The 22,272-nt window shown below is 46.4% G+C and overlaps 1 protein-coding gene across 3 annotated transcripts in view; it reads right to left on the bottom strand.

Moving 5' to 3' along the window:
• Nucleotides 1–627: 627 nt before the first annotated feature.
• LOC147453786 (putative potassium transporter 2) overlaps nt 628–22,272 on the bottom strand; it is a 71,389-nt gene continuing 49,744 nt past the window's right edge. For 2 of the 3 annotated variants that reach the window (XM_086515882.1, XM_086515881.1), the window contains 4 exons: nt 3,108–3,368; nt 2,557–2,823; nt 2,212–2,466; nt 628–2,123 (listed from right to left, as the gene is read on the bottom strand). In XM_086515882.1, coding sequence (XP_086372008.1) covers nt 1,036–2,123; nt 2,212–2,466; nt 2,557–2,823; nt 3,108–3,368 — 1,871 coding nt within the window. In that variant the 3' untranslated portion in view covers nt 628–1,035. The remainder of the gene's footprint in view (nt 2,124–2,211; nt 2,467–2,556; nt 2,824–3,107; nt 3,369–22,272) is intronic. The other variant, XM_086515883.1, reaches the window with a different exon arrangement.

A 22,272-nucleotide genomic window follows, 5' to 3' on the forward strand; every position in this document is an offset into this window, starting at 1 on the left:
GACTATGCTGCTTTCTATGGTGGAGAGAGAGAGAGAGCACTTGCTTAGCCTTTGAGTATGCTTAGTGACAGCATTCACTGAACATCAAGTAACTAGATTCCAGAAAAAGACTTTCTAAATTTAGTGGTGCACTCAAAAGGAGTGAAAAAGTTCACAAAAGATATGTAACTAGACATCAAATATTCCAAAAAAGGGGTTTCTAAATTCAGTGGTGCATCAAAGGCAGTTACTAAAGTGAACTAAATGTTCGCCTACAATTCAAGGTGCGTCTAAGGCGGTCAATAAAGTGAAGTAAGTGTTTGCATACCTTGAAGACAAAGTGGTACCTCAAAGGTAGTTACTAAAGTGAACTAAGTGTTCACCTACAATTCAAGGTACGCCTTTACCGCTACCTCCGAGCTAACAAAAGGATGAAAAGGAAGTCATATGAGGCTCTTAAATGAAGGGACCCCTTTACAAACTAAAAACCAAAGAAGAATCATCATGTAAAGGTAGGCCCATAAGTACAAAAAGAATAATAAAAAAATTCAAATGTATGCCTTACTCCCTCCCTCACTGAGGCTTGTTTTAGAAAGCCAAAAAGAAGACCCGGGATTTTTTCTGAAGATAGCAATTGATGCACCATCATAAAACTGCAGGTGAAGGTTATATTTTTTGCATATTCAATGCATCTTCATCTTGGAAGATGTAAATAAGCCTTTCGCTAATCGATGTCAGCCCTGGATACAATCTAAACCCAAATACAAATCAAAATATTTTCCCTATTATGCACACCTGCTTTAGGGTTCTGTTGCTAGATCTGAAATATTCAGTTCCTGAAGACCCTCCAAAGATGATTATCTGACTGCCGGCACAAGAAAAAGCCCCAGAATGTGTGCAGTTATGTATGATAAAAACCGACATTCCCATTCTGTACAGACACCTTACCTCTCCAAGCATCCTCTATATATGTACATGTTGGCTACCTTCTAAGAACACTGATTTCACCTTTTATGAGATGCTTTGCATGCATCCATGCATGCCCATTTTCTCTATCTAAACATAGTATATCATACCCACTTCAATAAGACTAGTGTGGGGAATGCTGAGCGCCATCGAAGGCCCCCGACAGTTTCTCCTAAGAAAGTTGAAGCCAAAATTGATTGCAATTTTTTTGATGAGTGAAGAGCTTCCACTGGCCTTCACATATGAATGACCTAGAATGTAGGCAACCCCTGCTTCCTTTGCCTGAATAAGCTCCCTCAACTCCTCTAGAACTGACTGATCCATTTGGGGACTCTCCGGGAGCTCAAACCTGACTTGCTTCCGCCGCCCAGATGTTTGTGCGCCAAAATGATGACCCACAGCTTCTAGCATCTGTGAAGAGGATACCGAATGGTTGCTATCATCGCCATGGTGGCTTCCACCCACCATTGATACCATCTTCACGGCTGGGTGATCCGATGCCCTCACCACGGTCACCTTCTCATCCATAGCTGCTTCACTGGTAGCAGGTGATGTCATTGCACTCTTTGCTTCGCTCTTTATAAACTCCCCCATATTCAGCACGAGCTGGTCCTCAAAATCCACATCGTCTTCGTGCACATCCTTGTAGCCATACCTCACTATGCATCTGTATATCCTGTACTCCTTCGGCCCGATGCGGCCAAGTAAAAACCTCTCATTGGGAGGAATATGTGGAACTGGAACTGCCCTTATACACACAAACACCACAATCTGATGAAAAGCAGGTAGATTTGTCACAAAATGGGAGAAAACTGCTGGCACCCCTGAGACTAACTCTGTGTATATTAGACCCATGCCTCGAACTCGAACAACTCCCAGGCTTGGACCTAGGGTTAGCAGCCATTTCAAGGAAACTTTGTTTTGCATGTCAAACTCGTACTTTTTCCTCATCCCATAGTTCCAAATGTACATAATCAACATAAAAATCAGCGCAAGGACAACAGGGACCCATCCACCTTGGTGTACTTTGATGAGGCAAGATGATGCATACACAGCCTCGATGAATCCAAAAAAGATGAAAAACATGAGGGCTAGAAACAGGCTTTTTCGCCACACAATTATGATAACCAGAGTCATTAGACATGTGGTTACAAACATCACAGTGACAACTGCAAGACCTGCAGAAAGAGAGGCACAAGAAGTTAGAAATTTTCAGGCTATAAGCCATTTTGAAGCATAAGGTGAGTTTAGGTTCCATAGACACACCATATGCATTTCCGATCAAAGTCGTGTTCCGAAAACCGATTGTTACAGACAGGCAAAGAATCATCAAAATCCAGTTCATTTCAGGAACATAAATTTGTCCAATAATACTTCTGGATGTGTGAACAATTTTCACACGAGGAAAGCAGCCCAGAGCTGAGCATTGTTTGACAATTGAGAAAGTGGCAGATATTACTGCCTGACTGCCAACACAAGATGCAAGTGTAGCGACTATGAACACTGGCCAAAACACTGGCTCTGCAGCCAAAAAACAAAAAGCTTCCTTGATGAAATGAGTCAGTTTAAAGTATTGATTGCATATACAGAAAAGAAGAGAGTGGTGCTTACTAGGTATAGCTTTATAAAAGTTCCCCTCAATCTCTTCCTTATTTTTAGTGAGAAAAGCAGCTTGTCCCATGTAAGCAAGAATCAAGCATGGATATACCGCACAGATGAAAGCTAGCTGCAGATTGAAACAGAATACTTTGGGGATTGAAACCACGTTGCATATTGCCCACACGAAGATGGTATACAAAGACCACAGATAAGATCCTTCACCCACCTTGATGGATCTCTGAGAGAAATGCCCCATGTCAGCAAACATTGCCTCCACTCCTACACCAGAAATCTTGAGGTTTGTTAACACTGATATTGAGATTCTTAGAATCACATTCCAACCCGTAGACAAAAGTTACTGAGAGATGACTTCCTGCCTTGTGCTAATAGGAACCTAATAGATAAGCTCACTCATCATGTCAATAATTTCTATTAAATGTTGTTTTCTTATAGTACGGCTTAGAGGGCTTTCATGATGCAAATTCAATTCAGAAATCTTTAAGTACGACTCAGAGGGCTTTCATTATGCAAATTCAATTCAGAAAGTTGTTTTGGTGGTGTACCTGTAACACATAGGACCACTCCACCAAGTGACATCCACCCATCTTTTCTGGTTTCTTGAAAAAACTTGTACATATAATATGGTGATAGTCCTCTGTAAATGCCCGGATTCCAGTGACAGATATTGTAGATGCCAACACTGCTAATGCAAAAAAGCCAGGCGATGATGATGGGCGCAAACATAAAGGCAACTTTCTGTGTTCCGCATTGTTGTAAGGCAAATATACCAATCAAGATTATGCATGCAAGAAGAACAACCAAATCTGCCAAAAAACCAAATAATTAGTCAGAAAGAATAGCATGCTAGATACAATAGGTAGCTACAATGAAATTACAAGCCTCCGCCATTTCTGTGGCAGGACATTCAAGTGGAAAAAACAAAGAGAGAGAGAGAGAGAGAGAGAGAAATGAAATGAAATGAAATGTTATATTAACGTCTTCAAAAGGCCAAAATGACCTATGAGACCAATCAGTTACAAAATAGTGAATCTAATACCATGTCTGGGTACAAAAGAACTAGAAAAGAACTAGAAGTGGAACAAAATACTACTACTACTACTACAATCTAAAACTACGTGGGTGTAGCAGCTGATACAATAGGTACCCGGTAAACTGGATGTAACAGTGTGTGAAACAAAGATGGAAGAAATGGTGAGGATCCATCCTCATCTGCACTCTGGATGTCGAGAGAGTATGGCTCGAATCTTCTGTTGTAGTCTCCGTCGATGCTGTGTAGCTCCTCTCCTCAGTCGCGGTCGTCTGTATCTCTGTAGCTCCAATGCTCGGTCGATGAGAGTGCCAGTAGTGGTCGAATGAGTGTGGGACGAGCTCTGCAGTGGTGGCTGCTCCTCTGGCTGTCCCATATCTAGTGAAAAGAAATCTGTAATGTGTCTCTGGGACTGCCTCTCTCTAGCTCTCCCCAGTAAAGTGTCTCTATACCTGTGTAACTCAAGTAGATATAGTCCAAGACATCTCTGATCCTCATAACTCATGACCCTAGATAGAGGACCAAAACCCTCTCTGAATAAGCAGTGGAAACGCCCCCGTATCTCATAGAACACTGTGCAATGACATATGTAGTGCAACTCTGTCTCTGGCTCTCTCTGGCATAATCGGCATATCCTGCTGTCTGCTGGTATCCCTCTGAATCTACCAGTCTCAATCTCGAGCTGATGTGAGGATGTGCGTATCTGACCAATGGCACAACGCAAACCATGAGACATATGTGTGTCCATGTAGCTGGGTCGAATCACAAACCCATCTCCTGTGAGGTGGAGAAGATGCTCTCTATAGAAAGCCATCTTTGTGCTCAACTCCTGAGGCGGCTCTATCCATGTCCTCCTGGTGTCGAGCTGGATCAGGTCCTGACGAATGAGTCTAGTGATCTCCACCCGTGTAAGAGACAGCGAGGGTGCCTGAAGAGAATACTGGAAAGGGGGCAACCTGTCCATGGTGAAGCCATGCGTCTGAAACCATGAAGTCATCTGTGCATACCAGCATGAAGTGTCCCCCTGTAGAGCTAACTGTCTGGAAGACTCAAGGGCCAATCTAGCATATCTGTCTCTAGTAGTATCCCATAGGCTGTGCACAAAGGACACTGATCTGGTAAGCGCCTCAATCTCCATGGGGGGGGCAGCTAGCTCTGCTCGAATGATCGCGTGAGGTACGGAGGCCTTGGCTCTAATCAATCGGGAGATCATAGATACCAAGGGCCTCTCCATACCTCTCCAACCATCCTGGCCTACAGAAGGTCCCCATACCTGTACCCCATACATCATAGCTGAGGCTACTAAAGTATCAAAGAGCCATAACTTTGTCCGAGGTTCCTGGAACTGAACCTGCGAACACATCCTCTCCAAGCCTCCCAAGGCCGCATAAGCTCTGGTCAGTCTAGTCTTTGCTGCTCTCCCCAAAGAAAACCTCGGCCCAGTGAAGACTATCCCAAGGTAAGTGTATGCATCTGTATACTCCACAATCTCTTGACCATACGTGAAGGTCGGTGCCGATCTCCTGATCCACTGCGGTGTGGTGTTAAACACCATGACCTTGGTTTTACCAAGGTTTACAGACAATCCACTATCCTCTGCAAAACTGTGTAATGCATCCAACTGTCGCTGCATACCCTCTGGTGAGTCAGAGATCAAGACAATATCATCAGCATATAACAACAATGGGATCCACGTCCCTGCCAGCTGGGCACCTCTATCACCCTCTCTGTCAATGTAATCAGACACCTCATCAACATACATACCAAATAGAGTAGGAGACAATGGGCAACCCTGTTTCACCCCGATAGTGGAGTGAACTAAGTCAGATATCCCCTCTGGGGTGCGTACATGTCCCATCACTGATCTGTATAAAGCCATAATCCCCCAAATCAACACTGTGGGCACCCCCATCTCCTGCAGTCTGCGCATCAGTCGAGCTCTTGGTACCATGTCAAATGCTTTGCGGAAATCCACAAAGCTACAATAAATCCGTCTCCCATGTGACCTGCCCTCCTCAATGATAGCTCTGAGTGTCAGAATATGGTCAAGAGTGGAGAAACCCCTCCTGAAACCTGCCTGTCCCTTTGCCCGTACACCCTCACCCTCTGCCCAGTTACTCAACTGCTGCTCAATAATGGATGCATACAATCGTGCCAGTGTGTGTCCAACCATAATAGTGCGGTAATTTCCAGGCTCTGTAGGATCACCTGCCTTGAATATAGGCACAATAGTAGACAACCTCCAAGTCTCAGGTAATCCCTCACACATGGCACGATTGAACAACACTGCAAGAACCTCCATCAGCATATCCCTAGCATGTATAAAGTGCTCCGCTACTAGACCGTCATGATCGTAAGCCCTCCTGGTCCTCATCCTGTCAATGGCTCTCTTTACCATCTCAGTGGTAAAGAAGGTGCTCGTAGGTGGACATGGCTCTGTAGGATCTGGAAGGGGATCCTGCCCAGGAACCGTATATAACGATGTCGCATACTGGCCCCACACATCAGGAGAAGTAATCACTGGGGGAGGGGAGTGCTCATGGAAGAGTCGCCATGCCTCGCCTGAGTCTCTACTCAAGAACAACTGATACAAGTCTCGCTCCATCTGGGCCAGGTAAGCTCGTTTCTTCTTTCGCACAAGACGCCGGAAAGCAATCCGCGACTGTCTGTAGGTGATGACTCCTAAATGAAGATCCCTCTGAAGCTGGGCTCTCATCTCTCTGCACTCCTCATCATACCAACTATTCTGGGGCATGCTCCCAGAATGTCGCCTCCGATCCGGTTGAGTGTGTGGGTATGCCTCTGATGCTGCATCATGTAGTGTCTCAGTCAATAAAGTAGTGCACTCCTCTACTGAGAGGCCTGGAGCAACTGTGCATAGACGATCCCAGATCGCCTCTGTATAAACCGAGTCAGTCTCTGGTGTAAATGTATAACGGGTGTGTGACCTGCCTCCTGATTTCTGGGCTGTACTAAACTGAAAAGATACGGACAGTGTCAAGAGAGCATGATCCACTGCTACGCCCACTGGTCTGGCTCCCACCGTGAAATCCTGAATACAAGGAATAAAGCTCGGCTGTGTCATAACATAGTCCACTGTACTGGCCCCATGTCTGTGTGGAAAGCATGTGAAGCCTGCTGCTCCAGGAAACCGCTGTAAGCCATTAAGTATGGCTAGCCCATGTGTAGTCGTCATCTCCGTGAGGTATCTCCCATACTCAGTCTGCTCTCTGTCATGTGAGCATCTGTCAAACCCCAGCTCACCCACATCCAACTCTCTAAGCATCTCATCTGAGGTGTCGTAGAAGACTGTCTGACAGTTGCCCGTTCGAGCATTGAAGTCTCCTAGGAGGATGATATCACCATCCCTAGAAAACTCCCATATATCATCATCTAGAATTGAGAAAGGCGACTGCCCTCTGGATACAGCATATACTGACGTACTGGGGGGGAAGTAACATATAGCAATATATAGAAATCGACCTGTGTCAGCTCTCAGCCTCACCCACATGTATCTAGCCTGATCATCTCTTCGTACAATATGTAGTAGTGGCTGTAGCTCCTCCCTAAACAACACCGCTACTCCTCCTGAACCTCTACTCCCATGCTCAGATCTCGTGACTGTTCTGTGGGCTGTCTCCCATTTGTATCCCACCACAGGTGGCAACAGTTGGCCAGGGGCCTGGTGAGTCTCTGAAAAGAAAACAATGTCCTTGTCTCTGAAACTGTCCTCAAAGGCACCAACATCCAACCTCATAGACCCATTACAATTCCAAGTCGCCATCCTCAATGTGGTCCCATAGGTCTCGCACCGTCATGTAGAGCGCCGCTCTACAATCACCACCCGACCATCTCTGTAAAAGGCCATCTTCCCCTTCTCCCTTGCCGCTTGAATCTCGGGCATTACTTCTCTCATATGCGCAAGTTGTGAGAGAGTGAGGTCATCGCCTAAGAAAATACCTGTCTTCTTGAGAGTAGGTCTCTTCCTCAAGAATTCCTTCTTCTCTTCCAATGAAGGGAAGCGTAGTATGAGAGCTCTTTCCTTTGAAGATTCTCCGGGGCCCTCACTCTTCTTGCCCACTCTCCATGCCTTTGTGTGTGAAGGCTTCTCCACCCCCATCATTGATGTGAGGCTTGTGACCTCTTTTTCCACATTGTTTATGTCCTTGAGGCCGGTTACCCTCACATGTAGAGCCCGCACCCTCCTTCTTTGTTCCTCTTCGAGGGTCATGTTGATAAGAGTGGGTGTACAAGGAGCTTCCTTACCTTTCCCTTTCTTGGCAACCTCAATCCATTTTTCGGCCTCCTCTACTTTCTTTTGCGTTTCGGATATGACCGCGGCCCATGACTTCTTCTCCTCATTGATGTTGTCAATTTCTTCCCTCAAAGAGGGCTGAAATTCCCCCTCTTCAAGCCCATTTTTTGACCGTGTTTCCAACACTTCTTTGTGGAGGTCCAAAATGCTATTCTCCAACGTGGCGATCTTGTTGAGAAGATGATCCTTCTCGTCCTTCCACCTCTTCTCCTTTTCTTCATTTTCTCGGAGGAAAACGGTCTTCGCGTTCCTCCAATCTTCCATCTCTTTTCTCCATGCTTTCATTTCCAATTCAATGATGGAAATTCGTTTGGAGTGAAGCATATATTTGAGTTTGCTTGTTGCCATAGGTGAGGTTGGGGATGACATGAGAGAGAGAGAGAGAGAGAGAGAGAGAGAGAGAGATGAAATGAAATGTTGTATTAACGTCTTCAAAAGGCCAAAGTGACCTATGAGACCTAAAAGTTACAATGTGGTGGATCTGATACAAAGTCCGAGTAACAAAAGTAACAAAATGAAATGAAAATGACAATGACAATATGACAAAATGACTACTATGGAATCCTAAACTCCAAGGTGTGAACTAATCAGCTAGCTGGGATAGCTAAAATCACAAGAGATCCAGCATCGGTCGTTGGCGGATCTCATCAATCTCCTCCATGGTCAGTAGTCTGACCGGGCGTCGTGCATGTCGGGCCAAAGTGATCCGAATCCTTTGATGCAGCCTCCGTCGGTGCTGTGTATAGAGAGAGAGAGAGAGAGAGAGAGAGAGAGAGAGAGAGATGAAATGAAATGAAATGTTATATTAACGTCTTCAAAAGGCCAAAGTGACCTATGAGACCAGAAAGTTACAATGTGGTGGATCTGATACAAAGTCAGAGTAACAAAATAACAACATAACAAAACAAAAAATACTATGGGATCCTAAGCTAGTCAATGTGAACTAAGCAAAATGAGCAGCTGGCTGGGATAGCTAAATCACAAGAGATCTAGCATCGGTGGTTGGCGGATCTCATCAATCTCCTCCATGGTCAGTAGTCTGACCGTGCGTCGTGCATGCTTGGCCAAAGTGCTCCGAATCTTCTGATGTAGCCTCCGTCGATGCTGTGTAGTCCTCCGCAGTCGTGGGCACCTGGATTTCCCCAACTTAATCGCTCGGTCGATCAGTGTGCCTCTGGTGTGAGACGAATGTGAGCTCTGCTGTGGGAGTAGCTCCTGCGGCTGTCCAATGTCTGCTCTAAAGAAATCTGTGATCCGTCTCTGAGACTAGCTAGCCTCTCCACTCATCAGGCTATCTCTGTGTCTGTGCAGCTCGAGCAAGAACAAACCCAGGCATCTTTGATCCTCGTATCCTATGACTCTGGAGAGTGGTCCAAAACCCTCTCTGAACAAGCAATGGAAGCGGCCTCATATCTCGTAGTAGACGGGGCAGCGGCATGTGTAGTGCAACTCTGTCTCGGGCTCCATGTCACACAAGGGGCATGTCCTAGCCTCTGCTGGTACTCCGTTGTACCTCCCAATCTCAATCCGCAGCTGGTGAGAAGATGTGTGTAACTGGCCAATAGCACATCGTATCCCCTTAGACAAGTGGGTGTCCATGTATCTGGGTCTCGTCACAAAACCATCCTCCGTAAGCTGAAGAAGATGCTCTCTGTAGAAAGCCATCTTCGTGCCCAGCTCCTGTGCTGGCTGTATCCATGTTCTCCTGGTGTCTAGCTGGGTCAGGTCTTGGCAGATGGGCCTGGTGATCTCGGACTGTGTAAGAGTGAGAGATGGTGCATCCAATGAGTACTGGACGGATGGCAACCTGTTTATGCTGAACCCATGCGCCTGAAACCATGATGTCATCTCCCCATACCAACATACTGTATCTCCCTGCATGGCTAACTGTCGAGAGGACTCAAGTGCAAGGCGGGCATATCTGTCTCTAGGAAGTTCCCACATGCAGTGTATGAAGGAGATTGATCTGGTGAGCGTCTCAACCACTAGTGGGGGGGGGCCGCTAGCTCTGCTTGGATAATGGCACGTGGTACTGAGGCCTTGGCTCTAATGAGCCGCGAGATCATAGAGACGAGAGGTTTTCTCCATGCTCCCCCATCCATCCGTGCGACCCGACCTCCCGCGATGATCCAATGAAGGTCCCCATATCTTAGCTCCATAGAGCAATGGAGAAGCCACCACAGTGTCAAAGAGCCAGAGCTTCGTCCGAGGCTCCTGAAACTGAACCTGCGAACACATCTCTCCAATCTACCCAATGCTGCATGGGCTCTAGTCAATCTGGTCTCTGCTGCTCTCCTTAGTGAGAATGCAGGTCCGCTAAAAACCACTCCAAGGTAAGTGTAAGCATCTGTATATTCCACAGTCTCCTAGCCGTATGTGAATGTAGGTGCTGACCTCCTGATCCACTGTGGGGTGGTATTAAACACCATAACCTTGGTTTTACCAAGGTTGACAGACAAACCACTTTCGTGGGCAAACCTACGCAAAGCATCCAAGTTACGTTGCATCCCTTGCGGAGATTCAGAGATCAACACAATATCATCAACATATAACAAAAGTGGAATCCATGTCCCGACCAGCTGTGCACCTCTATCACCATCGCTCTCAATGTAGTCAGAAACCTCATCCACATACATACTGAATAGAGTAGGAGAGAGCGGGCAGCCATGCTTCACCCCAATAGTGGAGTGAACCGGTGTAGATAGTTTCTCAGAGGTGCGTACATGCCCTACTACTGGTCCGTACAATGCCATGATCCCCCAAATGAGCTCTGTGGGTACTCCCATCTCCTGTAATCTGCGCATTAATCTAGCTCTGGGTACTGTGTCAAAGGCTTTGCGGAAGTCCACAAAGCTACAATAGATCCGTCTCCCATGAGATCTGCCCTCCTCAATGATGGCCCTGAGTGTCAAAGATATGGTCAAGAGTAGAGAAGCCTCTCCTGAACCCTGCCTGCCCAGCTGCACGCATTCCTTTCCACTCTGCCCATCTACTCAACTACTGCTCAAGAATAGATGCGTACAACTCTGCCAATGTGTGTCCAATCATGATAGTGCGATAATTCCCAGGCTCCATAGGGTCTCCTGACTTGAAGATAGGTACAATCGTAGATAGGCTCCAAGTATCAGGCAAGCCCTCACATTGGCATGGTTAAACATAATTGCTAGAAGCTCTGCTAGTAGATCTTTGGCATGCATGAAATGCTCAGCCAGTAAGCCATCATGATCATATGCTCTCCCAGTCCTCATCCTGTCAATGGCTTTCTTCACCATCTCAGCGATGAAAAAAGCACATGTGTGTGGGCAAGGATTGGGGGGGTCGAGAAGGGGCGGCTATCCAGGTACTGTGTACAAAGATGATGCGTACTGACCCCAAGACTCTGTAGAGGAGGTAACGGAAGGCGGGGGGGGGGGGGGGGGGGGGGGGGGGGGGGCTCATGAAAGAGCCGCCACGCCTCACGCGAGTCCTGACTCATGAATAGCTGGTATAGAGCCTGCTCTAGTTGAGCCAAAAATGCCCTCTTCTTCCGCCGCACCAGGCGTGGGAAGTCAATCTGTGACTGTCTGTGAGTGATGTCCCCCAAAAGCACCTCCCTCTGAAGTCTAGCTCTAGTCTGGCGGCACTCCTCATCATACCAGCTATTCTGAGGCATGCTCCCTGAACGACATCTCTGCTCAGGCTAGGTGTGTGGGTATGCCTCTACTGCTGCATCATGTAATGTCTGTGTCAATATAGTAGTAAGCTCCTCCAGAGGTTGCCCTGGTTCCTCAGTGCATAGGTATCTGTACATCCCGTCTCTGTATACAGAATCCGTCTCCCGCGTGAAGGTGTAGCGAGTAGGGGCTGCTTCCCGTGGCATGTGTGCTACACTGAACTAGAAGGAGATGGTCATCGACACAAGAGCATGATCCACTGCCACCCCAACCGGCCTGGGCCCAACTGTGAGATCCTAGATACTAGAGATGAGACTCGACTGTTCCATGACATAATCCACTATGCTGGCTCCATGTCTGTGTGGGAAGCATGTGAAACCTCCCGTAGCAAGAAATCTAACCTCCCGTAGCAAGAAATCTCTGTAGGCCATTCAAGATGGCCAATCCATGTGCAGTGCCAATGTGTATCAGGTGTCGCCCATACTCAATATATTCCACATCCTGTGATAGTCTGGACAGACACGTCTCTACAACATCTAGCTCTCTCAGCATCTCCTTTGAAGTATCATAAAACACTGTCTGGTGATGGGCAGTCCTAGCATTGAAGTCCCTTAGAATGATAATGTCACCATCTCTAGAGAACTCCCATATGTCATCGTCCAAAATAGAAAAGGGGGATTGTCCTTTGGGTGATGCATAGACTGATGTACTCGGGGGAAAGTAGCAAATAGCAATGTAAAGATATTTGCCTCTCTGTGCTCTCAATCTCACCCACGTGTACCTAGCCTGCTCATCCCTGCAGGCTATATGTATCATTGGCTGCAAATCCTCTCTAAATAACATTGCCACTCCCCCTGAGCCCCGTCCTCTGTGCTCTGATCGTGTCTCCTATCTGTAAGCTGTCTTCCATCTGTATCCACTGATGTGAGGCATGGATTGCCTAGGGGTCTGATGTGTCTCAGAGTAGAAGATGATGTCTCTTCCACTTTAAGAGTTGGCCTTTTCTTCAAGAAGGTCTTCTTCGCTTCCATGGAGGGAAAACGGAGGATGAGTGCCCTTTCTTTTGAGGTTTCCCCACTGCTTCCATTTTCCTTTATGTTGCCCACTCTCCAAGCTCTTGTGTGCGTCGGCTCATGAACCCCCATCATCAAGGCCATGAGTTCTTTTACCTCTTCGTCTACATTGTCTTTGTCTTTAAGACTGCAAATTCTCACATGTAAAGCGCGCATACGTCTTCTTTGCTCCTCCTATAGTGTCAGATTAATGATAGTGGGTGTGGACGTGGCATTATCTCCTTGCCTTTTCCTTTCTTGGCAACCTCAATCCATTTCTCGGCTTCAGCCGCCTTTTGTTGAGTTTTTGTAAGAACATCTACCCAAGAAGTCGTCATCTCTTTGTGTTGCTCTTCTCCCTCTTTGATGGCCCGTACTTGCTCCTCGATTGTGTTGATTTCTTCGATTACTGAGGGTTGCAATTCGCCCTCTTCCAGTGTGTTTCTTGATCGTGCTTCGGCGAGATCATTCATGAGTGACGCAATCTCTTCATCTTGAGTTGTCACCCGATCTTCCAATGCATTTATCTTGCTTTCTTGGATCAACACGCGTCCTTCGAGCATTTTTATTGTGCCCAATGGATTGCGGTTCATCTTGATAATGGTCTCCGTCGTTTCCTCTTTGCACTTTTGAATGGCATCCTCTAAGGGGTCGGCTTTATCATTCGGCTTCCTCATGCTTTCTCCCGGAAAACGAAAGCCACTAAGCGCACATATGTTTCCACACTATGCATACAATGTCTCCCGCATCAAGCATACATTTTGCGTATCCTTGCAATTTCTGCAAAATCTGCAAAATCTGCAAAAAAGTTTGCTATCTGAATTTCTGAATTTTCTTTGGTTTTTTGTATTTCTGAAATTATGTCTGCAGACTTTGAGGATTTTTGAAAATTCCTAAAAATTCACTGCTGCTGGAAAATTGCTAGACCTCTACCTGCTCCGGGGGGGGGGGGGGGGATGCAAGGCAAAATCAGAAAATGCAGCGAGGCTGGCTGCAGAAAAGTGCAGGGGCGAGGGGGACTGGCTGCAGAAAATGCAGGGGGCAGCAGGGCGCAGCGGGGGTGGCTGGGCGAGGGGGGAGCGCGAGGAGGCAGGTGAGGGCAGCGCGCGTTTGGGGGGGAGAGAGAGAGAGAGAGAGAGAGAGAGAGAGAGAGAGAGAGAGAGAGAGAGATGAAATGAAATGTTATATTTACGTCTTCAATAGGCAAAAATGACCTATGAGACCAAAAAGTTACAAGGCGGTGATTCTAATACAATGTTTGAGTACCAAAAATAAAAAAGGTACTGAAAAGAGGGGTACTATAGAGTCCTGAACTGCTAGATGTGAGCTAAGCAGCTAGCTCGAACTGTGTGGGATATGAGTAAGGGGGTGAAAGTAGTGAATGAGGGCTAATGCAACACAATGTGTGTGTGTGTGTGTGTGTGTGGGTTGGTACAAGATGAGAAGGGTGTACAATCCTCGGAAGAGCTAAATCACAAGAGATCCATCATCGGTCATTGGCGAATCTCATCAATCTCCTCCATGGGCAGTAGTCTGATGGGGCGTCGTGCATGTCGGGCCAAAGTGACCCGAATCCTCTGATGCAGCTTCCGTCGATGTTGTGTAGTCCTCCGCAATCGTGGGCGTCTGGATCTCCCTAGCTTGGTCACTCGATCGATCAACATGCCTCTAGTGTGAGAAGAATGTGAGCTCTGTTGTGGTAGCTGCTGCTCCGGCTGCCCACTGTCTGCTCAATAGGTCTGTGATCCATCTTTGAGACTGGCTAGCCTTCCCTCTCATCAGGCTCTCTCTGTGTCTGTGCAGCTCGAGCAAAAACAGTCCTAAACATCTCTGGTCCTCATACCCCATGACTCTAGAGAGTGGTCCAGAGCCCTATCTGAACATGCAGTGCAGGCGGCCTTAGTAAACTAGGCAGTGGCATGTGTAGTGCAACTCTGTCTCAGACTCCATGTGAGTTGGAGAAGATACTCTCTATAGAAAGCCATCTTCGAGCCCAGCTCCTGTGCCGACTGTATCCAGTCCCCCTGGTATCTGGACTGTGTAAGAGTCAGAGAGGGTGCATCCAATGAAAACTGGAAGGGGCGCAATCTGTCCATGCTGAACCCATGTACCTGAAACCATGATGTCGTCTCCCCATACCAGCATGCTGTATCTCCTTGCATAGCTAGCTGTCGAGAGGACTGAAGTGCTAGGCGGGCATATCTATCTCTGGGGAGGTCCCATAAGCGGTGTATAAAGGAGACTGATCTGGTGAGCGCCTCAACCACTAGTGGGGGGGGGGGCAGCTAGCTCTGCTGGAATAATGTCGTGGTAATGAAGCCGCGAGATCATAGAGACCAGAGGCTTCTACATGCCTCCCCATCCATCAAAGCGACCCGACCTCCCATGATGGTCCAATGAAGGCCCCCATATCTGAACTCCATAGAGCAATGCGGAAGCCACCATAAAAAATCAGAGCTTCGTCCGAGGATCTTGAATCTAAATTTGTGAACACATCCTCTCCAATCCATCCAATGCTGCATAGGCTCTGGATAGCCCCTCTAGAGTGCGTAAATGTCCCACTACTGACCTGTATAATGCCATGATCTCTCAAATCAGCTCTATGGGTACTCCCATCTCTTGTAGCCTGCGAATCAGCCTAGCTCTTGGCACTGTGTCAAATGCTTTGTGGAAGTCCACAAAGCTACAATAAATCCGTCTCCCATGTGATCTGCCCTCCTCAATAATGGCTTTGAGTGTCAGAATGTGGTCAAGGGTAGAAAAACCTCTCATGAAGCCTGCCTGCCCGGCTACGTGTATACCCTCCCTCTCTCTCCATCTACTCAGCTACTGCTCAAGAATGGATGCATTCAACCGTGCCAATGTGTGTCCAATCATGATAGTGCAATAATTCCCAAGCTCCATAGGGTGTCCTGACTTGAAGATAGGTACAAATAGTAGATAAACTCCAGGCAGGCCCTCACACATGGAACGGTTGGACATGACTGCTAGTAGCTCTCCGAGCAGATCCCTGGCATGTATAAAATGCTCAGCCACTAAGCCATCATGCTCATATGCTCTCCCAGTCCTCATCCTATCAATGCCCTTCTTCACCATCTCAGTGGTGAAAAAGCACGTGTGTGTGGGCATGCCTCGGGGGGGTCAGGAAGAGGCGGTTGTCCAAGAACTGTGTACGGGCCCCAGACCTCTGTAGAAGTAATGGCAGGAGGGGGGAGTGTGCTCATGAAAGAGTCGCCATGCCTCACCTGAGTCCTGATTGTGGTACAAAAGTGCAAGTGAATCATCGACTTGCTACCCATCGAATGGGTAGCTCCCTCGATAATTCCAAGAACGACATGCATTTGCAAAAGGCACAACAAATTTGTCAATCCATCTCCTTGAAGAAAAATGCAGCCATAGAAACCTACTCCATGTGTTAGAGAAGATCCTACTACTGTCCAAACATTTCTCGTTTTTCATGGGCCTGTTGCAGTTCCCCGAGCCGGTTCCTTCACTCTTCCTTTGAGTATTGGTGTCATGCTGTGTATTTGTGAATATTGATTGAACAGTTCAGTTGTGGGTATATCTCTCTTCAGCACAAGTCAAAAAGGACAATTTTTGTGAAGATTCTAAGTGTCACAAATTGATGACGTGGCAGACTGCCCAGGATAGGGCAACTGTACGGCCCTCTGTGAATCACATTGACGTGGCAGTTGTACGGATCGCCGCATTCTATGTTGACATGTCACGTGGACTCACAGTAAGGATTTCAGTGAGATACGCTGACAACTGCTGACGTGCCAGGCTGTACGAATTTTTGCAATTTGTGCTGACTGCTTTTGGGGGTAGATTTTAGACAAGATGCTTTTGGGATTGACTGCTTTTGAGTTAAATTGCTTTTGGGGCATCCCTTGTAAGAATAAATAGACCCTTGGGGCCTCACTCTACAGAGCATCTGGACGCACAATCTGAGAGCAAAGGTCCCGCGGGTGTTGTACTTTGCTCAAGCATTAATATAAAAAGAAATACCGAAAGGGGCGCCACATTTTGAGGCCAATATCTCTCGGCACGGAACTACGCCGGGCCGTGTCGACTCAAATTTTAAAGTTGTGAAGTATTTTTAAAGTGATTCTCTCGTGTGTCGGGCCAGATTCTCGACTTGGGGTGCCAAAGTCTGTTAACAGGAAGCAAGTTACAACAGTGGGAGTATATGTGCTCTTCTCAGTCTATATCATAGAAACACGAGACGGGGGGACGCGGCCCTAAACAGACGGGATGTGACGGGGGACGCCTATTTGAGACGCAAGGACGTCCCTCACAAGGGAGGGAGGCGGGACGCGGGTCCCCGGTGACGGGGCAGCATGGGACGTGGGCAAGGGACGTTTTGGGCCAGTTTTGGGGGCAATAGTTTGCTATTTAAGGGCACACAAGGGAAGGCCTTGGCAAGCCTACCCTTCTAACTTCTAAGTGCTCCCGAGTCCCATGGGTGGCGGGCCATCATCCATGCCACATGGGCCATCTCTCTCTCTCTCTCTCTCTCTCTCTCTCTCTCTCTCTCTCTCTCTCTCTCTCTCTCTCTCTCTCTCTCTCTCTCTATCTTACATCATTATGTTTTGCCCTTTGGCGAGGATGATTGATGATTGATCACCACACCAACGGTGTCGCGCACGCCGCACGCCCTTTGTTATATTTTGGTATTATGTAATATGAGTGCAAGAACCACTTTTTCCTTGCAATCTTGTGCTCTTAGTGTTCACTGTTGTCTCAGTATTAAGTTTGCAAAGAACTAGTGTTTTTTAGAGCGCGTCCCCTGTCGCATCCCACGTCCCTTGTTTTGCCACGTCCCTGTCCCCGGGACCCGCCATGTCCCAAAGACCCGTCCCCGTCCCCGTTCCCGTCCCCATGTGACTATGGTCTATATGCAGTTTGGCATATTGTCTTGGATTGTACCTACAGGTTTGACCTTGGCAGATGCAAAGGAGTGGCAAACATTTGGTTTGATCTCAGGGAGTTTGCTTGAGTAGCTAGGTTCTTGTTGTACCCTGACGGCTTCTTCGGCAAACATGATCCTCAGATGACGACCTATCAGGTCTTCCTATCCTTAGCAGTCCAAGTTTATCGATGGTATGATACTCTTTGAATCTCGAGTTCTTTGAGATTCAGGTTTTGCCATTCAATTACATAGGAAGCAGTTTTACTCCAAGTTGTCTTAGATTTCTTTCAGGTGGTACTCAAACCTGTTTTCCCAGGATTGAGCAAGAAGGGGGCTTCCGGTTTTAGCTATGGAGCTTTTAACGACAGTGTTTGCTCTATTCCGACGTCAAGTTGAGTCAATTGTTACCTCAGAGCATACTTTTGAATATACTTCTCTTTCAAAGGGGACTTTCAGGTTATGATCTTCAGTCGACTTCCGGTGCTTTATTCAACGGAGTGCCATGCATGGTGGCTTCTAGTCCTTGGTTTCCTTGCCTATTTCTTGCAGCTTTGGATGGTGTGCTTTAGCCCAGAGTGCACTTAGTATCTTGGCGGATGTTCTTCTTCGGTGGTTGCTTTGTCTTTCGGATTTGTGGTGTGACGGTTCCTCTTCCCAGTGCATCCAAGCAGTAGTTCCTATGTTTTGTCTTCCTTGGAGACTATACCATCCAGGACACACCTACTTCTTTCTGGTGGTACTCAAACTTGTTTTCAAGGATTGAGCACGAAGGGGACTTCCTATCTTGGGGGAAGCTCTCGATTTTAGCTATGGAGCTTTTAACGACAGTGTTTGCTCTATTCCAACGTCGAGTTGAGTCAGTTGTTACCTCAGAGCATACTTTTGAGTATACTTCTCTTTCAAAGGGGACTTTCAAGTTATGATCTTCAGTGGACTTCCAATGCTTTATTCAACAAAGTGCCATGCACAGTGTCTTCTAGTCCTTGGTTTCCTTGCCTATTTCTTGCAGCTTTGGATGGTTTGCTTTAGCCCAGAGTGCAGTTAGTATCTTGGCGGATGTTCTTCTTCGGTGGTTGCTTCGTCTTTCGGATTTGTGGTGTGACGTTTGCTCTTCCCAGTGCATCCAAGCAGTAGTTCCTATGTTTTGTCTTCCTTGGAGATTGTACCATCCAGGACACACCTACTTCCTTTTCCTCAAGACTTGCATGTTGCTTCGTACTAGTGGATAATGGTCCTTCTTGGACTAGGAATGAGTTACAATTGGCCGGCATTCTTTACAGTGGGGAGACGATCTTCTTGGTTCTCCAAGATTTGATTCCAGTTTCCACAAGTGTATTTTCTTTCGGATTCACCTACCTTGGGGTGATCTAGTTACACAGGTAGAGACTATAGGAGAATTAAGGTAGTTATCCATGGTCCAGGAGTTCTTCCTTCAGATCGGGATGTGGAGTCAGCTTCCACAGACTTCTTCCTTTCAGTTTTAGTGGTTCCATGTCCAACAGACAGGATGGACACTTTTTTTGGTGGCTTTCAGTATCACCTTATTCTTCTCCTTGATCTTGCTGTATTAGCTACAGTCTCAGTATTTATGTGTGTTCCTTTTTGCTGGTGGATGTTCGTTCCAGATTCACTCTGAGAGTAGGGGTGATAGTCTCTCGGGATGTGTTCCAGAGAGATGAACATCAATAACAGTTGCACTCTCACTTCTAATAAAGTTCCTTCAGATACAATTTGCAGTTCATCATTGTATATGGTAGTTGGTGCAATTCTTAGGTTCTTCTTCATCGGACACTTGATTTCTTAGTAGCTTTGGTTGTCCCTTTCTTTGGACTTCCCATAGCAGCTTGGAGATTCTGGCATGTGGTATGTTACTAAAGGTGCAGGTTTCTGATGCTTTCCTGGAGGATAGAGCACTTTAGAGTTGGGAAATGATTTGGATACCATTAGTTTATGCCTTTACCCTCGGTTTTGATGCATTCTCTTAAAGTGGTCAGCAACAGTACCTTCTGCAGATGCAAGTTGTGCGACCTGTGAGTCAATTGAGTTGAAGAGATTCTTGTTAGAGCTGGATTTACTTTCAGCGGACAGCATTTTACTTCCCGGATGTCTTTCAGGGATAGCAATTGGATTGTATACTACAGGATACTTTTCCACTGACGAGTGTGTAGCAGATATCCTCGTCCACGAAACCCTCTCTTTATAGTTGTAGATTGCTCACTTCAGCTTCCTGGTCCGTCTTCCTTTCCAGGAGTTGAGAGAGGGTGTTAAGAGTTCATACATCTCTCTGGATTCGTCTAGTCGGTCCTAGTTTCTCCTTGTTAAAGAGTGAGGGTTGTTTTGTGGCTGTGCTCGGCCAATGTGAGGTTGTTTTCTCATGTTGGGATGTGCCTAGCCATGTTTAGCCGAGGGTTTTGTCTTCGTTCCACGGCCATGTAGGCTCCAGTACCCCCCTAGGCATTTTTCCCCCTCTTTCCCCACGACCCTATGAGTGAGCAGTCCTCACTTCCTCTATTTTTTCTATTTATGGGGTATTTATGAGGATTTACTAGGTCGTGGGCTGAGGGTCTTGGTCGCGCAGGCTAGGATAAAGCCTATCTATGCAGGAGAGGGGGGGGGGGGGGGGGAGGGGGTAAGAGTTCCGAACAACTAAGAGTGCTTAAAGAACTCGACAAAATGACAAAATATTAACCACAACACTTCAAAGAGACAAGAGGCAGAATGAGGGTTGAAGATGGGCAACCCCCCCCCCGCCCCCCGAAGGAAATAGATTTCTACTCAACCCAAGTACCTCAAGATTGAGCTCAGTTATAATCAACCCGACAGTGAGTTTAAGTAGACTCACACTCGTAGATCATGCAAGATGCCATGTGCACATGCATAAAAGTAAACATAAGTAGACTTCTCAAACACATGCACAAAGATAAAATTTAGCTGCTGCGTATGCTAGAGAAGAGATCTAGTGTCTTCGTTGCTTGTAGGATGAATAGAGAGCGCGAAACTGAAGGGAAAGAGCAGAATTTTCAGATTTATAGGTGTGCTGTCCTGAAAAACAGCAAGCTAGAGAGAGAGAGAGAGAGAGAGAGAGAGAGAGAGAGAGAGAGAGAGAGAGAGAGAGAGAGAGAGAGATGGCTTCTTGAGGATGAAGGAATAGTAAGCGTAGAGAGAGATGGTGATGGTAATGAAGGGGGTTTCTTGGGCTGATGGTAGAGGAAAATTCAGCAACTAGGAGATGGAAAAATGAGAGGGAAAGGTGAAGTTGCCTCAAGAGAAAAGGGAAAAGTTGAAGAGGATTGTGACAAGTGTTTAGTAAAAGATAAAGTTGGCATGACAAGTGTCCACACACTTGTCTCTTCCTTTAAAAGCTTTTTGACAAGTATCCACACACTTGTCTCTTCCTTTAAAAGCTTTTTGATAAGTGTCTCATCTTTTGGAAAGTTTGTGACAAGTGTCCCGCCACGTGTCCTCCTTCCGGAACCTTCCTTCTAGAATCTTCTAGAAGCTTCCATCTCGGAACTCCTAATATGGGTATCAATTAAAAGCTCTTTCTGAGTACAATACAGTTTTTGCTTCAAAACATGGATTTAATATATCTATGAGGAGATAAAGCATTCAATGCATTCAGTCTACATATGCATAATGAGCAATCTTCATGATCATGCCATCTTGTTGATTGTAACTTTCTTTTCAAGCGGATCTAGCCCACACTCCAAGGCATCAACCCTTTCTATGTGCAAGTATGATCCCGATATGCACGAGTCACAGGCGCCCTATTGGGTTACCTAGGTGGGAGTGTGCACTATCTATGTTCTAACCCATTGTGTGGGTCCACCTTAACCTGTGACTACTCATCGGTGATCATACTATGGTGCACTGTTCTAGCTATCTTGTTTTATAAAAGGAAAACACACTTGTAAAATTTAAGATTAATAGAAAAATGATACAAGTTCTTTTCTATTGAGGTGTGACAACCCACCCGCTCTTATTCAGCTGTTCTCAGCTCAAAAGCTTCCTCATTGTTTAAGAATCTTCGAGTAAGCCCGCATGAAATTTTTATCCACCGGCATCGGCTTCCTCATTGTTTAAGAATCTTCGAGTAAGCCCGCATGAAATTTTTATCCATCGGCATCGGCTGTGGGTAAATCTTTAAACTTCAATAGAAATTTTCGTGTCAGAAGGCCACTTCTTGTACTTGGATCCTTATGAAAGAGGATTTGTTCGGGTTGAATGAGTTGCTCTATGTCTTCAGCTTCTGGGGGATCCTCTGTAATAGGCTCCTCTGGTATTGGTCCTATGTAAGGCTTTAATAGGCTTACATGAAACGAATTATGTATCTTCAAATGACTTGGGAGTTCTAGCTTGTAGCATACTTCATTACTTTTCTTGATGACCTTGAAGGGTCCAAAGTATCTTTTCGACAGCTTCTGAAAAGGCCTTGTTTTCCCTGAACTTTGCTTTAACCTGTTCTTATCAAACTTTAGTAAGACATATTGTCCTTCTTTGAAAACCAAATGCCTTCGTTGCTTATCTGCTTGCTTCTTTTGTCGTTCTTGGGCAGCTTTGATAGTGGCTCGAACTTGATTCATAGCTGTCTTCAAGTCCAAAACAAACTCATCAACGGCAAAAATCTTGTCTTTGGTACGAATAATAGGTGGAGGTATTATTCTTCCTTGCATTATTTCGTTTGGAGACTTCCCGGTAGAGGAGTGTCGGGTGTTGTTGTAGGCAAACTTTAATAGAGGTAAATACTT

This window comes from Adiantum capillus-veneris, chromosome 7, assembly GCF_014529385.1.
Source record: "Adiantum capillus-veneris isolate H3 chromosome 7, ASM1452938v2, whole genome shotgun sequence".
Classification (NCBI taxonomy): Eukaryota; Viridiplantae; Streptophyta; class Polypodiopsida; order Polypodiales; family Pteridaceae; genus Adiantum; species Adiantum capillus-veneris.